Consider the following 14,611-nt stretch of genomic DNA (forward strand, 5'->3'; position numbering starts at 1 on the left):
GAGTTACAGGAAGAACGTGCAAACTCCACATGGGCAGCACCCGAGGTCAAGATCCAACCTGGGGATCATGAGAGGAATAGATCAGGTAGAGATCATGAGAGGAACAGATCAGGTAGACGCACAGTCTCTTGCCCAGAGTTGGGGAATCGAGAACCAGAGGACATAGGTTTAAGGTGAGGGGGGATAAAATGATCAAGAACCTGAGTTGTAACCTTTTCGTACAGAGGGTGGTGGGTGTATGAAACATGCTGCCAGAGGAGGTGGTTTAGGCAGGGACTATGTGGGCAATTAAGACACATTTAGACGGGTACGTGGATAGGACAGGTATCAAGGGATATGGGCCAAACGCAGGTAGGTGGGACTAGCGTAGATGGGACATGTTGGCGGGTGTGGGCAAGTTGGGCCGAAGAGCCTGTTTCTACGCAGAATGACTCTATAACTATGAGTCAGGCAGCAGCTCGACCAGTGCGGCAGGTTCCGTGTTCCCCAGTTGGCGGAAGCAGTGTTTCCGCGCTCCAGTGCTCTGCCCCTTCAGGCTCTGTGTAACATGGTGCTTTCCACATACCCCTGTGCATTCAAGAGTTGCACGCCAGAGTCATGAGTCGAGGCGTCACCGAACAGTCCTCATCGCCTTGTTTTGCTTTGTCACGGTAGCTCAAACACTGTGCACACGCACAGAACAAAGGCCCACCCTCCAATCACACATCCCACTGTCACATAGAATAAAGTCTGCTTTCTTCACGTTGCATCTCACAGCTGAAGCATAAAGTTGGGGCGTCACCATCAGGAATCTTTCTTGATTTTACAAACTTTACAAACTCAGAATGTTGTTCTTCAGGAACATTTCTGTGATCTCCTGGTTCAGGAACAGCTTCTTCCCAACCATGATTAGACTGTTTACTTTAGAGATACAGCGCGGAAACAGACCCATCGGCCCACCGTGTCCATGCCGACCATTAATCACCCTGTACACTAACACTATCCTATACACTAGGGACAATTTACAATCTTTATCAAAGCCAATTAACCTACAAACCTGTACGTTTTGGAGTGTGGGAGGAACACCCAGAGAAAACCCACATGGTCACAGGGAGAACGTACAAACTCCGTACAGGCAGTACCCAGTACGGGCTGCACGGTGGCGCAGCGGTAGAGTTGTTGCCTTACAGTGCCGGAGAGCCTTGTTCGATCCCGACTGCGGGTACTGTCTGTACAGAGTTGGTATGTTCTCCCCGTGACTGCGTGGGTTTCCTCTGAGATCTTTGGTTTCCTCCCACACTCCAAAGACGTACAGGTATGTAGGTTAATTGGTTAGGTGCAAAATTGCCCCAAGTGTGTGTAGGATAGTGTTGATGTGCGGGGATCGCTAGTCGGTGCAGACTCGTTGGGCTGAAGGGCCTGTTTCCGCGCTGTATCTCTAAAATTAAAATACCCGTAGTCAGGATGGAAAAGCCAGAAGCTTTTGACTCTCTTCTCAGTCATCCTGTAGGTGGTCAGTTTCATTAATCCTCACCTTTCCCCTCCTGAAGCTAAAAAATAAATTCCCCAGTGTTACTAACGTTAAGAGCAAGATTGTTGTTCTGGCACCATCCAATTAGATAATCATTCTTCTCCATACCAGTTCTTTCAAAAGGATCCAACGAGCTGATCAGTGCTTGTGGAAACCTGAACTCAAATTCAGTTTAACCACCAAATTCAAGTTCCTGGTCCTTTGGCAAAAACACAGTACTAGAGGAACTCTGCAAGTTAGTGTGAAAACAAAGAAGGACCCGGCTTGGGGGGGGGCACCGAGAGCAAAGAGGGATAATTGGGGACTACATTGAACACGTTATAACTTTGTCAGCACCCTCTACTTAATTTAGTTTAGTTTAGAGATACTACGCGGAAACGGGCCCACCGAAGCTGACCAGCGATCCCTGCACACTAACACCATCCCTACACACACTAGGGATCATTTACAATTTTACCAAGCCATTTACCCTACAAACCTGTACATCTTTGGAGTGTGGGAGGAAACTGGAGAAAACCAAATTGTGTCACGGGGAGATCATACAAACTCTGTACAGACTGGATCGAACCCAGGTCTCTGGCGCTGTGAGGCAGAAACTCTACCAGTGCACCATTTGGCAACTCTTTGCATACTTTGTGTATGGTATGTAAAATAACTAATTTCACTGTGACAATAAGATTTTGTTCATTCACTCATGGAGGTGTAGGAATGATTGGCATTTCCCCCCTCCCTGTCCCATACACCACAGAGTTTATTCATATCATGGGCAAGGTTGTTCCCAGTTTGCACTGTAGTTGGGTGCTCTCTGCTTCTCATCAGTGCTTGGCCAAAGAGTCATATTCAGCTGTGGTAGACTCGTCAATCACACCCACTAACTTACACTCACTGTGGGCAGAACTCAATCCGTGCGCTTACAGGACCCGCATGAACCTGTGGCTTTGGGTACATCGAGAAGGAAGACTTTATTCTTAAATCACTTGCCTTACTTGAAAATTGCCACAGGTTATTTTCAATAACTTGCTGCAAAAACAGATTTTTCGTGGCATGGATCCCAGTTCCCCCGTTCATGTGATAGGAGCAGAATTAGGCCATTCGGTCCATCTAGTCTATTCCGCCATTCAATCATGGCTGATATATCTTTCCCTCTCAACCCCATTCTCCTGCCTTCCACCCAAAACCCCTGACACCCGTACTAATTGAGAATCTATCAATCTCTGCCTTAAAAATATCCCATTGATTCCCATGCACCCTTCTCACCTCACGCTGCCTCTGCAAGGCCAGCAGCATAATCAAGGATGAGTCTCACCCCAGTCACTCCCTCTTCTCCCCTCTCCCATCAGGCAAAAGGTATAGAAGTGTGAAAACGCACATCTCCAGATTCAGGGACAGTTTCTTCCCAGCTGTTATCTGGCAACTGAACCATTCTACAAACAACTAGAGAGCGGTCCTGAGCTACTGTCACCTCATTGGGGACCCTCAAACTATCTTTAATCGGACTTTACTGGACTTTAACTTTAGCTGGAGAATGCTGGAAAGTATGTTCATCCTGATAACTGCCAGACTCGCGATGTACTGAAGGTCAACATCACCATCTGGGACACGTTGATTGGCTAAACAAAATCTTAAGATTTAAAACTCCAGCGGGTTCGGAGAGCTCTCACAAGAGGGATTTCGGTGTTTGCGAGGTCGGTGGATGGAACACAACGTTCTGAAGTGCAGCAAGACGCCTTAGCACTGCTGTGTAAGGATATCATCCCAACCAAGTTAGTGGCTGAAACCGCTATACTGAGGCTGGTTGGGGCACCAGGCCTACACAACTAACACAGAGCCAGAGGCCTTTTTTGGCGCAGGTTCACAGTACTCACCGTGGAGACAGCGCGTGCCACACACTCAGTCTCAACCCCCGCAGGCCACGATGTCAGAGTCAGAGGGAATGGACAGAACAAGAATGAGTATCAGCAGTATCAATCAACCACCTAATCACGTTGAGGTAGGTGAGTATTACTCCTTCAGCTGCACGAACTGTACGGAGGATATTCAAGTCGGAGGTATATTGAGGCAGTTCAAAAGTAAGCGGGAAAAGATAGCCACTGGCCCTTTCATTTTACTAGCCATTTATGGCTATAAATCTGACCTTCTGTCTGACCGGTTTCCTCCATGGCAAGAAAAGACCAAATTCCCGTGCAAATGGTCTAAAGAGGAATATATAGCTATCCGAGTAGAGGTGGTGAAATTACAAAATAGGATTTGATTGAGGAGATTGTCCATGAACAAGATGAATATATTTCCAATATCTTCACTAGGTCTAGGGAAGATGGAGCATACTGAATCATTCTTGATTTGGCTAGTTTGAAAATGTGCTTGGAATATAACCATTTTAGAATGGGTTTTCATTCAACAAAACTGCTGATCATTGAGGATTGCTTTTTGGCCTCAATCGATCTCAAAGATGTATTCTTTCCGGTACCAATACATGAGTCACAGGAGATAGATGACACACTCATCGTAGGAAAGACGAGATATGACACAGAGGTAGCTGTTTTAGCATGCTAGACAATCCTAGAAGATCTAGGATTTGTTATTCATCCAGGAAAGCCCAGGCTTGAGCCGACAAAAACGATCGCATATCTAAGCTTTTTCATAAACTCTTCAGATAGGTCTGTGACCCTACCTACAGATAAGAAACAGAATTTTGGAGATGCTTGCATAGGCTTACTTAAGAATGAGAATTCTACAATACGACAGGTTGCAAGGGTGATATGCAAGCTGGTAGTTGCCTTCCCAGCTATGGGGCCATTCATTATAGAAGCCTGGATCGTGAGAAGCTTCTTGGCCTAAACTTGAGTATGGGACATTCTGATAGATGTATGAGGCTGACAGCAGTAGCGTATGTTAACCATATGGGAGCTGTAGGTCTCAAACATGATGCACTAGCAAAGTTCATTTGGGCACGGTATATGTGGAAAATATGGGTGTCATCTGCCATGTAGGTACAGCATTGAAGCAGACACCAGGTCAAGAAATTCCTCATTCTGCCTTATCGGAAGATGCCTCCATAAGCTAATTCAAGACGAGGCAACATGAATTGTAGTCGTGCCAAATTGGCCGTCTCAACCATGGTTTCCATTGTAAAAAGGTCTGCTGAAAGAAGCTCCTATATTTGCTCACAAACACAAACAGTGGTTAGTTCAACCTGTCACTCGTGCACCACATCCACTGCATGATCGTATTGATTTATTAATTTGCAGGATTTAAAGAGACCCTTCGAGCTTATAGGACTATCCAGCAGGACAGTTGACGTGCTCACTACAGCTTGGCGAGATGGCACAAGAAAGCAGTGTGCTACCTACATGAAAGAGGTGGAAAGTTTTGTGAAGAGACACACATGAGCTACATTAAAGCAGAAGTAGCAGAAGTTTGGGGGTTTCTTTCAGTTTGGTTTAATGAGAAGTGACTAAGTTATAGCACAATGAACACTGTTCGCAGTGCTTGTCATCGTATCTAGTGCTTGGAGTGGGACAACAAATGATTGGCTCTCACCCACTGGTAACAATGTTTTGGAAGGTGTCTTTAATATGAACCCTCTAAAGCCTAGATACAAAGTAGTGTGAATGTGCAATCAGTATAAATGTATATGCAGATTATCATCAGCTGCATCCCTAACATTGGAGCAGTTACTCTTAAGTTAGTCATGCTTATGACACTTATTTCAGCACGAAGAGCACAGTCTTTACACAATCTCCGTCTGGATCACTCAGTCATATCTGACAAGAAGTTAGCAGTTTATGTGAATTAACTCATAAAGCAGAGCAGGCACGATTGGGTACAAGTTGGAGCTGGCAACATACCCACCAGATCGGAGATTGTGGGTGTTTATTATGTGAAAAGGTACATTGAGGTTACTAAGAACCTACGAGATGAAGGAAAAGCTTTATTCATAGTTATAAAAAAGTCTCACAGGAGAGTGTCGGTGCAGACTATTTCAAGATGGATAGAGTGTACGCTGTTGAAAGAGGGAGTGAATACAGATAATTTCTCGTCACACTCCACCAGGGCTGCTGGCACGTCAGCAGCCAATAGAATGGATGTTCCTCTTGATCACATTCTTGCAACAGCAGGAGGCTCAGATGAACGCACTTTCGGAAGTTTATAATAAACCGCTTAACATGTCTGGATTGCAGATAGAATTCTGGACAATGTTACATGAGCTGTCTGTCTGTAACTCCGAGGCTAATGGGACTGTGGTGCAATTAAGGGTGATGTACATGTATGTAAAGTTATCATCATGTGTTAATGGCCTATGTCTTTTCTACCATTTATGGTTTATCTGTGTAGTGTGTTCACATGCAGATTAGTTTACTGCATGAAACCCTAGAGCTTCAAAGGCCTCATGTGGTCTTGTCATGAGACTTCGAAATAAAATAGAAAGATTAAACGAGAACTTACTGCTTTAACACCCACACACATTATGTGTGATAAAAACACCCACACACATTGTCGTCTGTATAGATGACGGCTATTCTTGAAGTATTTCCTGTTGAGGTCCCGCTTAATGGGAAATTGCACCATGCACTTACTGACGCAATACACACCAATGCAGGCATCATTTTCCCTGCCGCATTTCATACGTGAGGATATCATCACTGTCAGCAGCCTGCATTCTGATTCATAGTCATACAGTCATATTGTGTGAAAACAGACCCTTCGGCCCATCTTGACCACACTGACCAACATGTCCGACCTGCCTGCATTTGGCCCATATCCCTTCAAACCTACCTCATCTAAATGTTGTACTTGTCTAAATGTTTCTTAAACGTTGCGGTACTACCAGCCTCAACTATCTCGTTTCAAACACCCACCACCCTTTGTGTAAAATAGTTAGCCTTAAGGTTCCCATGAAATCTTCCCCCCACCTTAAACCTATGTCCTCTGATTCTCAATTCCTCTACTCTGGACAACAAGATTCAAGGAGAGAAACTGAAGATAAAGGTTGTGAGCAAAGACCTTTGCTATTTACCTCACAGAAAGACAGCAGCCACACTTTAGATTAAATAACTCCTGTTAGGACATTTCCGTTTGCCAAGTAGGTCTGGAATAGGTTGTTGTGTCGAGTTTCATCTCGATCAACTGCGAAACACAAGACCCAATACTGTTCCCAGGGGCTCACTCTAAGATAAACATCAACTACTGCAAGAAGCAGAAACATAGGAACGGCAGATGCCAGGTTACACAAAAGGGCACCTAGTGTCAGTTAATGCTTCACACTTCATTACTCCACTGAGATGTAGAGGTGGTGAATGCTACGGGGAAACTATCTTTTAGTTTAGTGATACAGCGCGGAAACAGGCCCTTCGGCCCAGCAAGTTCGCACCAACCTGCAGTCCCTGCACACTGACACTATCTTACACAATTTACACTTTTTACCAAAACCAATTAACCTTTCTTCAAGAGGTGGAGAACTCTTGCAAAGTAGTGTCGGAAGGAACTGCAGATGCTGGTTTAAACTGAAGATAGACACAAAAAGCTGGAGTAACTCAGCAGGACTGGAGAAAATGAATAGGTGACGATTCGGGTCAAGAACCTTCTTCAGACTGAGAGATAGGGGAGAGGGAAATGAGAGATATCCTTTTGCTAGAAGATTGGTTAAAGTCCACTTTGTTCTGCCTGACACTTGTTGGTCTTCCAGGGTGAGGAGACACCCTCTAGCGAACAGCCGCCGTGTGAAGGGGTACGGAATGGGAGATGTACTGAAGCTCGGTGTGGCCACCACAAGGGTTCAGTGGGGGAGGACCACGGTCTAGGGTCCTTCCGCTACCAGACATCTAAGGTCTGGGGCCTATGTAACAACCTCTCAAACATTTCATCAGCGCATTGTTTAAGAAGGAAGCAGGGTTCGATGGTTCGATGGTGTTTTGTTGTCACATGTGCGAAGTGCAAACGCACAATTACATTTCTTTTCTCACAAACAGGTTTAGTTTAGAGATAGTGCAGAAACAAGCCCTTCGGCCCACCGAGTCCGCACCAACCAGCGATCCCGCACACTAACACTATGCTACACACACTAGGGACAATTTACATGTACGCCAAGCTACTAACCTGCGCGTCTTTGGAATATGGGAGGAAACCAGAGATCCCAGAGAAAACCCATGCAGGTCACGGGGAGAATGTACAAACTGTGTGCGTGTGAGACCATCTATACCATCCATACAAAGTACGTGGATAGAGTGGATGTGGGGAGGATGTTTCCACCAGTGGGAAAGTCTAGGATCAGAGGCCATAGCCTCAGAATAAAAGGACGTACATTTAGAAAGGAGATGAGGAGGAATTTCTATCGTCAGAAGGTGGTGAATCTGTGGAATTCACTACCACAGATGGCTGTGGAGGCCGTCAATGGATATTTTTTTATGGTAGAGATTGACAGATTCTTGATTGGTGCGGGTGTCAGGGGTTATGGGGAGATGGCAGGAGAATGGGGTTGAGAGGGAAAGATAGATTTGCCATGATTGAATGGCAGAGTAGACTCAATGGACCAAATGGCCTAATTCTGCTCCTATGACTTACGTAACTGTGCCCACAATCTGAAGAAGGGTCCAACCCGAAACGTTGCTTGTCCACTCCCTCCATAGATGTTGCCTGACCCGCTGAGTTCCTCCAGCACTTTGTGCTTTTCTCAAGATTCCAGCATCTGCAGGTCCTCGTGCTCCCCCTCCATGATCTTGTGTATCGGACTTTAAGGTGGAGTTTGACAGCTTCTTGATCAGTACAGGCAGGCGTCAGTTACAGGGCGAAGGCAGAAGATTGGGGTTGAGGAGGAAAGATAGATCAGCCATGATTGAATGGCAGAGTAGACTTGCTGGGCCGAATGGCATAATTCTGCACCAATGACTTATTTACTGTGTGCTCTTATTATTATTTACCTCACGTTTACTCCAAGGATGTAAATAGTCCCAGAAGGTACACAAAATTGCTGGGGAAACTCAGCGGGTGCAGCAGCATCTATGGAGCGAAGGAAATAGGCGACGTTTCGGGCCGAAACCCTTCTTCATTGTAAATAGTCCCAATTCCCTTTCCTGGTGGGGTTTTTTTTGCACTGAATAAGCACAAGGTGCTGCCTGCGAGGGATTGGAAGTCCTATGTTCATAAGTTCATTTTCTCCTGCCTTCTCCCCCTAACACCTGACACCCTTACCAATCAAGAATCTATCTATCTAGGTCTTAAAAATATCCATGACTTGGTCTCCACAGCAGTCTGTGGCAATGAATTCCATAGATTCACCTCCCTCTGGCTAAATAAATTCCTCATCTCCTTCCTAAAAGAACGTCCTTTAATCCTGAGGCTATGAGCTCTTGTCCTAGATTCTCCCACGAGTGGAAACATCCTCTCCACATCCATTCTATCCAGGCCTTTCACTATTCAGTATGTTTCAATGAGGTTCCCCCCTCATCCTTGTAAACTCCAGCGAGTACAGGCCCAGGGCCGTCAAACAGTCATCAGACGTTAACCCAGTCATCCCTGGGATCATTCTCGTAAACCTCCTCTGGGCCCTCTCCAACGCCAACACATCCTTCCTCAGATATGGGGACCCAACAGGAACAACAGTTGTTGGCACTGGACTTTGCCGTGATCCACAAAGCCTTGCATTGTTTTCCAGGTACATAACACACCACTAGCTGAGCACAAACAGATAGAGGTTGTTTATTTCCAGTGTATGGCGCTTGCTATTGACTGCACAGAGCACAGGGGAACCACCTGGTAGACCATGACAAACGGCACAACACCAAATTAACAGTCATGTTAGCTCCAGAGACACTGTGTGCAGAAGGCTGTCAGCAGTCTAACACGGACACAGAGTGCTGGAGTAACTCAGCTGGTCAGGCAGCATCACTGGAAGACATGGATCAGTGACGTTTCAGACCGTGACCCTTCTTCAGAGTGATTGCGATGGTGGGGGAGTGGGATGGGAGGGGGGCGGGGGATAAAGCAGCAAGATAGGTGGGGGGCAGGACTGCATAATCTTCTCAAGGTTTGGCGGGTCAGAACCCTTCTTCAGACTGAAGGCATGAGTAGGTTAACATATATGATGAACGATTGTCGGCACTGGGCCTGCACTAGCTGGAGTTTGGAAGAATGAGGGGGGGGGACCTCATTGACACTCACAGAATAGTAAAAGCCTTGGATAGAGTGGATATGGAGAGGATGTTTCCACTCGTGGGAGAGCCTAGGATTAGAGGTCATAACCTCAGATTTAAAGGACGTTCTTTTAGGAAGCAGATGAGGAGAAATGTCTTTAGTCTGAGTGGTGAATCTGTGGAATTCTTTGCCACAGAAGACTGTGGAGGCCGTCAGTGGATATTTTTAAGGCCTTGATCAGTGGTTCTTAACCTGGGGGTCGGGACCCCCATGGGGCTTTGGGGCTTTACCAGGGGTCATGAAGGGGTCATAAATAACATATTACCATTTGTTGAGCCCATTTTTATGAACTTAACAAAGGTACATACCACATACAGTATTTTGTTGGCGTATGTGTGTACGTATGCCAAAAAGGTTAAGAACCACTGGCCTAGATAGATAGATTCTTGATTATTACGGGTGTCAGAGGTTAGGGGGAGAAGGCTGGAAAATGGGGTTAGGAGGGAGAGACAGATCAGCCATGATTGAATGACAGAGTAGACTTGATGGGCCGCACATACGCCAAGTTCTACTCCTATCACTTGTGACCTTATGGCAAGAAGGGTCCCGACCCAATCCCTGACCCGCTGAGTTACGCCAGCATCTTGTGTCTTTCCTTGTTTCAGACATCCTTCTGTGATTCCTGCTTGTACAACATCCCACCCCACACCCCTACCCACCCTCTTTTTTCCCCACTGGCGAATGATAGGTGGATACAGGTGAGAGGATGTGTGGGGGGGGGGGGGGGGGGGTTAATAGGCAGATGGATGTGTGGGGGGGGGGGGGTTAATAGGCAGATGGTTGGACAAAGGCCAGAGATGAGAAGATCACCATCTGAAAGGATCTACACTGTGAATTCTAGGGTTTGGGGAATGTTGTCCACCAAAGGGACCCAGGGGTGTAGGTACAAAGTTCCTTGAAGGTGGCGTCACAGGTAGATAGGGTGGTCAAAAAGATATTTGCCCTTCATCAGCCAGAGTATTGAGCATAGAAGTTGGGAGGTCATGTCGCAGTTCTATAAGACGTTGGTGAGACCTCATTTAGAGTATTGTGTTCAGTTCTGGGCACCGTGTAACAGGAAAGATGTTGTCAAGCTGGAAAGGGTACAGATCAGATTTAACAGGATGTGGCCAGGATTCGAGGGTCCGAGCCATAGGGAGAGGATGAGTAGGCTGGGACTCTATTGCTTGGAGTGCAGGAGGATGTGGGGTTATCTTATAGAGGTGTATAAATCATGAGAGGAATTGATCGGGTTCATGCACAGTCTCTTGCCCAGAGTAGATAAATCAAGAATCAGAGGACATAGGTTTAAGGTGAAGGGGTAAAGATCTAATAGGAATCTGAGGGGTAACTTTTTCACACAAAGGGCGGTAGGTGTATGCCACAAACTGCAGATGGGGTATTTGAGGCAGGTACTACTGCAACGTTTAAGAAACATTTAGACAGGTATATAGATAGGATAGGTAAAGAAGGATATGGGCCAAACGCAGGCAGATGGGACTAGTGTAGATGGTCGGTGTGGGCAAGCTGGGCTGAAGGATCTGTTCCCATGCTGTATGACTCTAGGACAAAAAGTGTGAAGAGGTCCAAATTGTGAAGCCAGAGGAAGGAATGGAGGTGGAGGGGGGAGTGAGGGGGAGGAGAGAAATGGGTGAGAGTCCAGGTGGGGGGAGGGGAAAAGAGCGGGAATACAAAAGGTGGGGGGGGGGGAGTGGATAATTAACCTCAACTATGAGTCTGAATGAACAGAGATAATAAATAAGCGGTTTTAATTCTTAAAGACTAACAGGGGCAAAGAGAAGTGCAGGAAAAACCTGCAGGTGCTGGTCTACACTGAAGATGGACACAAAATGCTGGAGTAACTCAGCGGGCCAGGCAGCATCTCTGGAGAGAAGGAATGAGTGACCTTTCTGGTCAAGACCCTTCTTCAGACTGAAGAAGGGTCTTGACCCGAACGGTCGCCCATTCCTCCACCATTTTGTGTCTATCTTAGGGGCAAAGAGAATTTAAATCTCATTCCATCTCCATTCTGGATTCTTGCAGACTTGCCCATGGACGGGGGAGCACGAGACATGGCAACCTTCCCGTAAACCAAAATGCAACACTGGAACAATGTTCCCACAAATGGAGATATTGGTATAAAGGAGGCAGTGTTTATGTGACAGAGGATTATTGTTACATTACCATTTTCCTTACGAGAAACTAGTTTCCAATAGGTAAAATTGCTCTTGCAACTCTTAAGACTACTGTTTTTGCAAAACCCGGCACAATAAAAGCTTTCATTTCCCCCCCAAAGCCCTTAGTACAACGTGTTTTGTCTAGATTAAGACACAGATAACTTTGAGGTCATTTGTTCTCATGGGATATATATACTGTTCTTATTCAACTTTTAAATCTGTGGGTTCAGCCAATTTACACAGCTGTTACACTGTCACACAGCTAAACACAAATGTTTCTTTCTTTACATTTGCTCTGCAGTTTATATCCCTTATTCAGCTTGTTCAGCAAATGCCTTCCAAACGAAACATTGTGTGAAGAAAAACATGCCCAAAGAATAATAATGCAGAAAAAGCCTACTCACTGGAAATATAATATTACAGGATTGCACCAATCCTATAAAAAATCACAGTGCCAGCACATATGATACTAAAATATGAACCTAAATATCTGGGATCATGAATCATACTTAATCCTGAGGGAAAATAGTAAAGGAAAAATGCAAGACCCTTGGACAGATACATGGACAAGAAAGGTTTAGAGCGGTATGGGATTAAATGTGGGCAAATGGGGCTGGCGTAGATGGGACATCTTGGTTGGCATGGACGAGTTGGGCCGTAGGGCCATTTTCTGCACTGTCTGACTATGACTCGCACACACACACTTATGTATGGGGAGAATGCTAGACAAGATTTTTAAGATTTTAAAGAAAGATTTTAAATTCTAAAGAAGGGTCCTGATCTGAAACATCACCTATCCATTTTCTCCAAAGATACTGCCTATTCGCTGAGTTACTCCAGCACTTTGTGCATATCGTTGGTATTAACCAACATCTGCGGTTAATTTTTATTACATACAGTCACTGAGTCATAGAGTGTGGAAACAGGCCCACAGCGGCCGACATGCCCCGTCCACTAGTCCCACCTGCCAGCATTTGGCCCACATGCCTCAAAACCTGTCCTATCCATGTACCTGTCTGTTTCTGGCAGCTGGTTCATACACCCACCACTATTTGTGAGAAAAAGTTACCCCTCAGATTCCTATTAAATCTTTTCCCCTTCACCTTAAACTTATGTCCACTGGTCCTCGATTCCCCTTCTCTGGGCAAGAGACTCTGTGCATCTACCCCCATCTATTCCTCTCAAGATTTTATACACCTCTATAAGACCATCCCTCATCCTCCTGCATTCCAAGGAATAGTCCCAGCATACTCAACCTCTCCGGATAGCTTAGACCCTTATGTCCTGGCAACATCCTCATAAATCTTCTCTGTACCCTTTCCAGCTTGACAATATCTTTCCAATAACATGGTGCCCAGAACTGAACACAATCCTCTAAATACGACCTCACCAACGTCTTATATAACTGCAACATGACCTCCCAACTTCTATACTCAATACTCACACAGATGAAGGTCAATGTGCCAAAAGTATTTTTGACCATTCAAGTGTGTACCTGCACTCCTAGATCCCTCTGCTCGACAACAATGCCCAGAGCCCAACCATTCACTGTGTAGGCTCTGCCCATGTTAGACTTCCCAAGTTGTAACACCTCACATTTCTCTGTAATAAATGCCATCAACCATTCATCAGCCCAACCTGGCCAATTGATCAAGATCTTGTTGTAATTTTTCACAACCATCTTCACTATCTGCAATACCACCCACTTTTGTATCATCTGCAAACTTGTGAGATTATCCACTTTGGTAGCAAAAACGGGAAGGAAGATTATTATCTAAATAGTGTCAAGTTGGGAAAAGGGGAAGTACAATGGGTTCTGGGGCTCCTTGTTCATCAGTCAATGAAAGTAAGCATGCAGGAACAGCAGGCAGTGAAGAAAGTGAATGGCATGTTGGCCTCCATAACAAGAGGAGTTGAGTATAGGGGCAAAGAGGTCCTTCTGCAGTTGTACAGGGCCCCAGTGAGATCACACCTGGAGTATTGTGTGCAATTTTGGTCTCCATATTTGAGGAAGGCCATTCTTACTATTGAGGGAGTGCAGCATAGGTTCACAAGGTTAATTCCTGGGATGGCAGGGCTGTCATATGCTGAGAGAATGGAGCGACTGGGCTTGTATACACTGGAATTTAGAAGGATAAAAGGGGATCTTATTGAAACATATAAGATTATTAAGGGTTTGGACACACTAGAGGCAGGAAACATGTTCCCGATGTTGCGGGAGTCCAGAACCAGGGGCCATAGTTTAAGAATAAGGGGCAAGCCATTTAGAAAGGAGATGAGGAAACACTTTTTCACACAGAGAGTTGTGAGTTTGTGGAATTCTCTGCCTCAGAGGGCGGTGGAGGCCGGTTCTCTGGAAACTTTCATGTGAGAACTATATAGAGCTCTTAAAGATAGCAGAGCCAGGGGATATGGGGAGAAGACAGGAACGGGATACTGATTGTGGATGATCAGCTACGATCGCATTGAATGGCGGTGCTGGCTTGAAAGGCCATATGGCCTACTGCACCCATTGTCTATTGTGTGGGCAAGTTGGGCTGAAGGACCAGTTTCCACGCTGTATGACTATGATAGGCAAGTGGGACCTTGTTGGCATGGGTGAGTTGGCCAAAGGGCCTGTTCCCATAATGCATGAATCTATGACTCTAGGGCAACGTGGATAGAGTGAATGTGGGGAGAATGTTTCCACTAGTGGGAGAGTCTCGGACCAGAGGCCGAATGGCCTATTTCTGCTCCTATAAGTTATGAACGTATG

The 14,611-nt window shown here is 45.7% G+C and overlaps 1 protein-coding gene across 3 annotated transcripts in view; it reads right to left on the reverse strand.

Annotated features, from left to right (window-relative positions):
- elovl5 (ELOVL fatty acid elongase 5) overlaps positions 1-14,611 on the reverse strand; it is a 95,076-nt gene that overhangs the window by 25,859 nt on the left and 54,606 nt on the right. Inside the window, exon 1 of one of the 3 annotated variants that reach the window (XM_033020693.1) lies at positions 928-933. The exons of the other annotated variants lie outside the window; for them this stretch is intronic. Coding sequence (XP_032876584.1) covers positions 928-931 — 4 coding nt within the window. The 5' untranslated portion in view covers positions 932-933. Of the gene's footprint in view, positions 1-927; positions 934-14,611 lie in introns of those variants that run through there. 3 annotated transcript variants of the gene reach the window in all.

Source organism: Amblyraja radiata, chromosome 5, assembly GCF_010909765.2.
Source record: "Amblyraja radiata isolate CabotCenter1 chromosome 5, sAmbRad1.1.pri, whole genome shotgun sequence".
NCBI lineage: Eukaryota > Metazoa > Chordata > Chondrichthyes > Rajiformes > Rajidae > Amblyraja > Amblyraja radiata.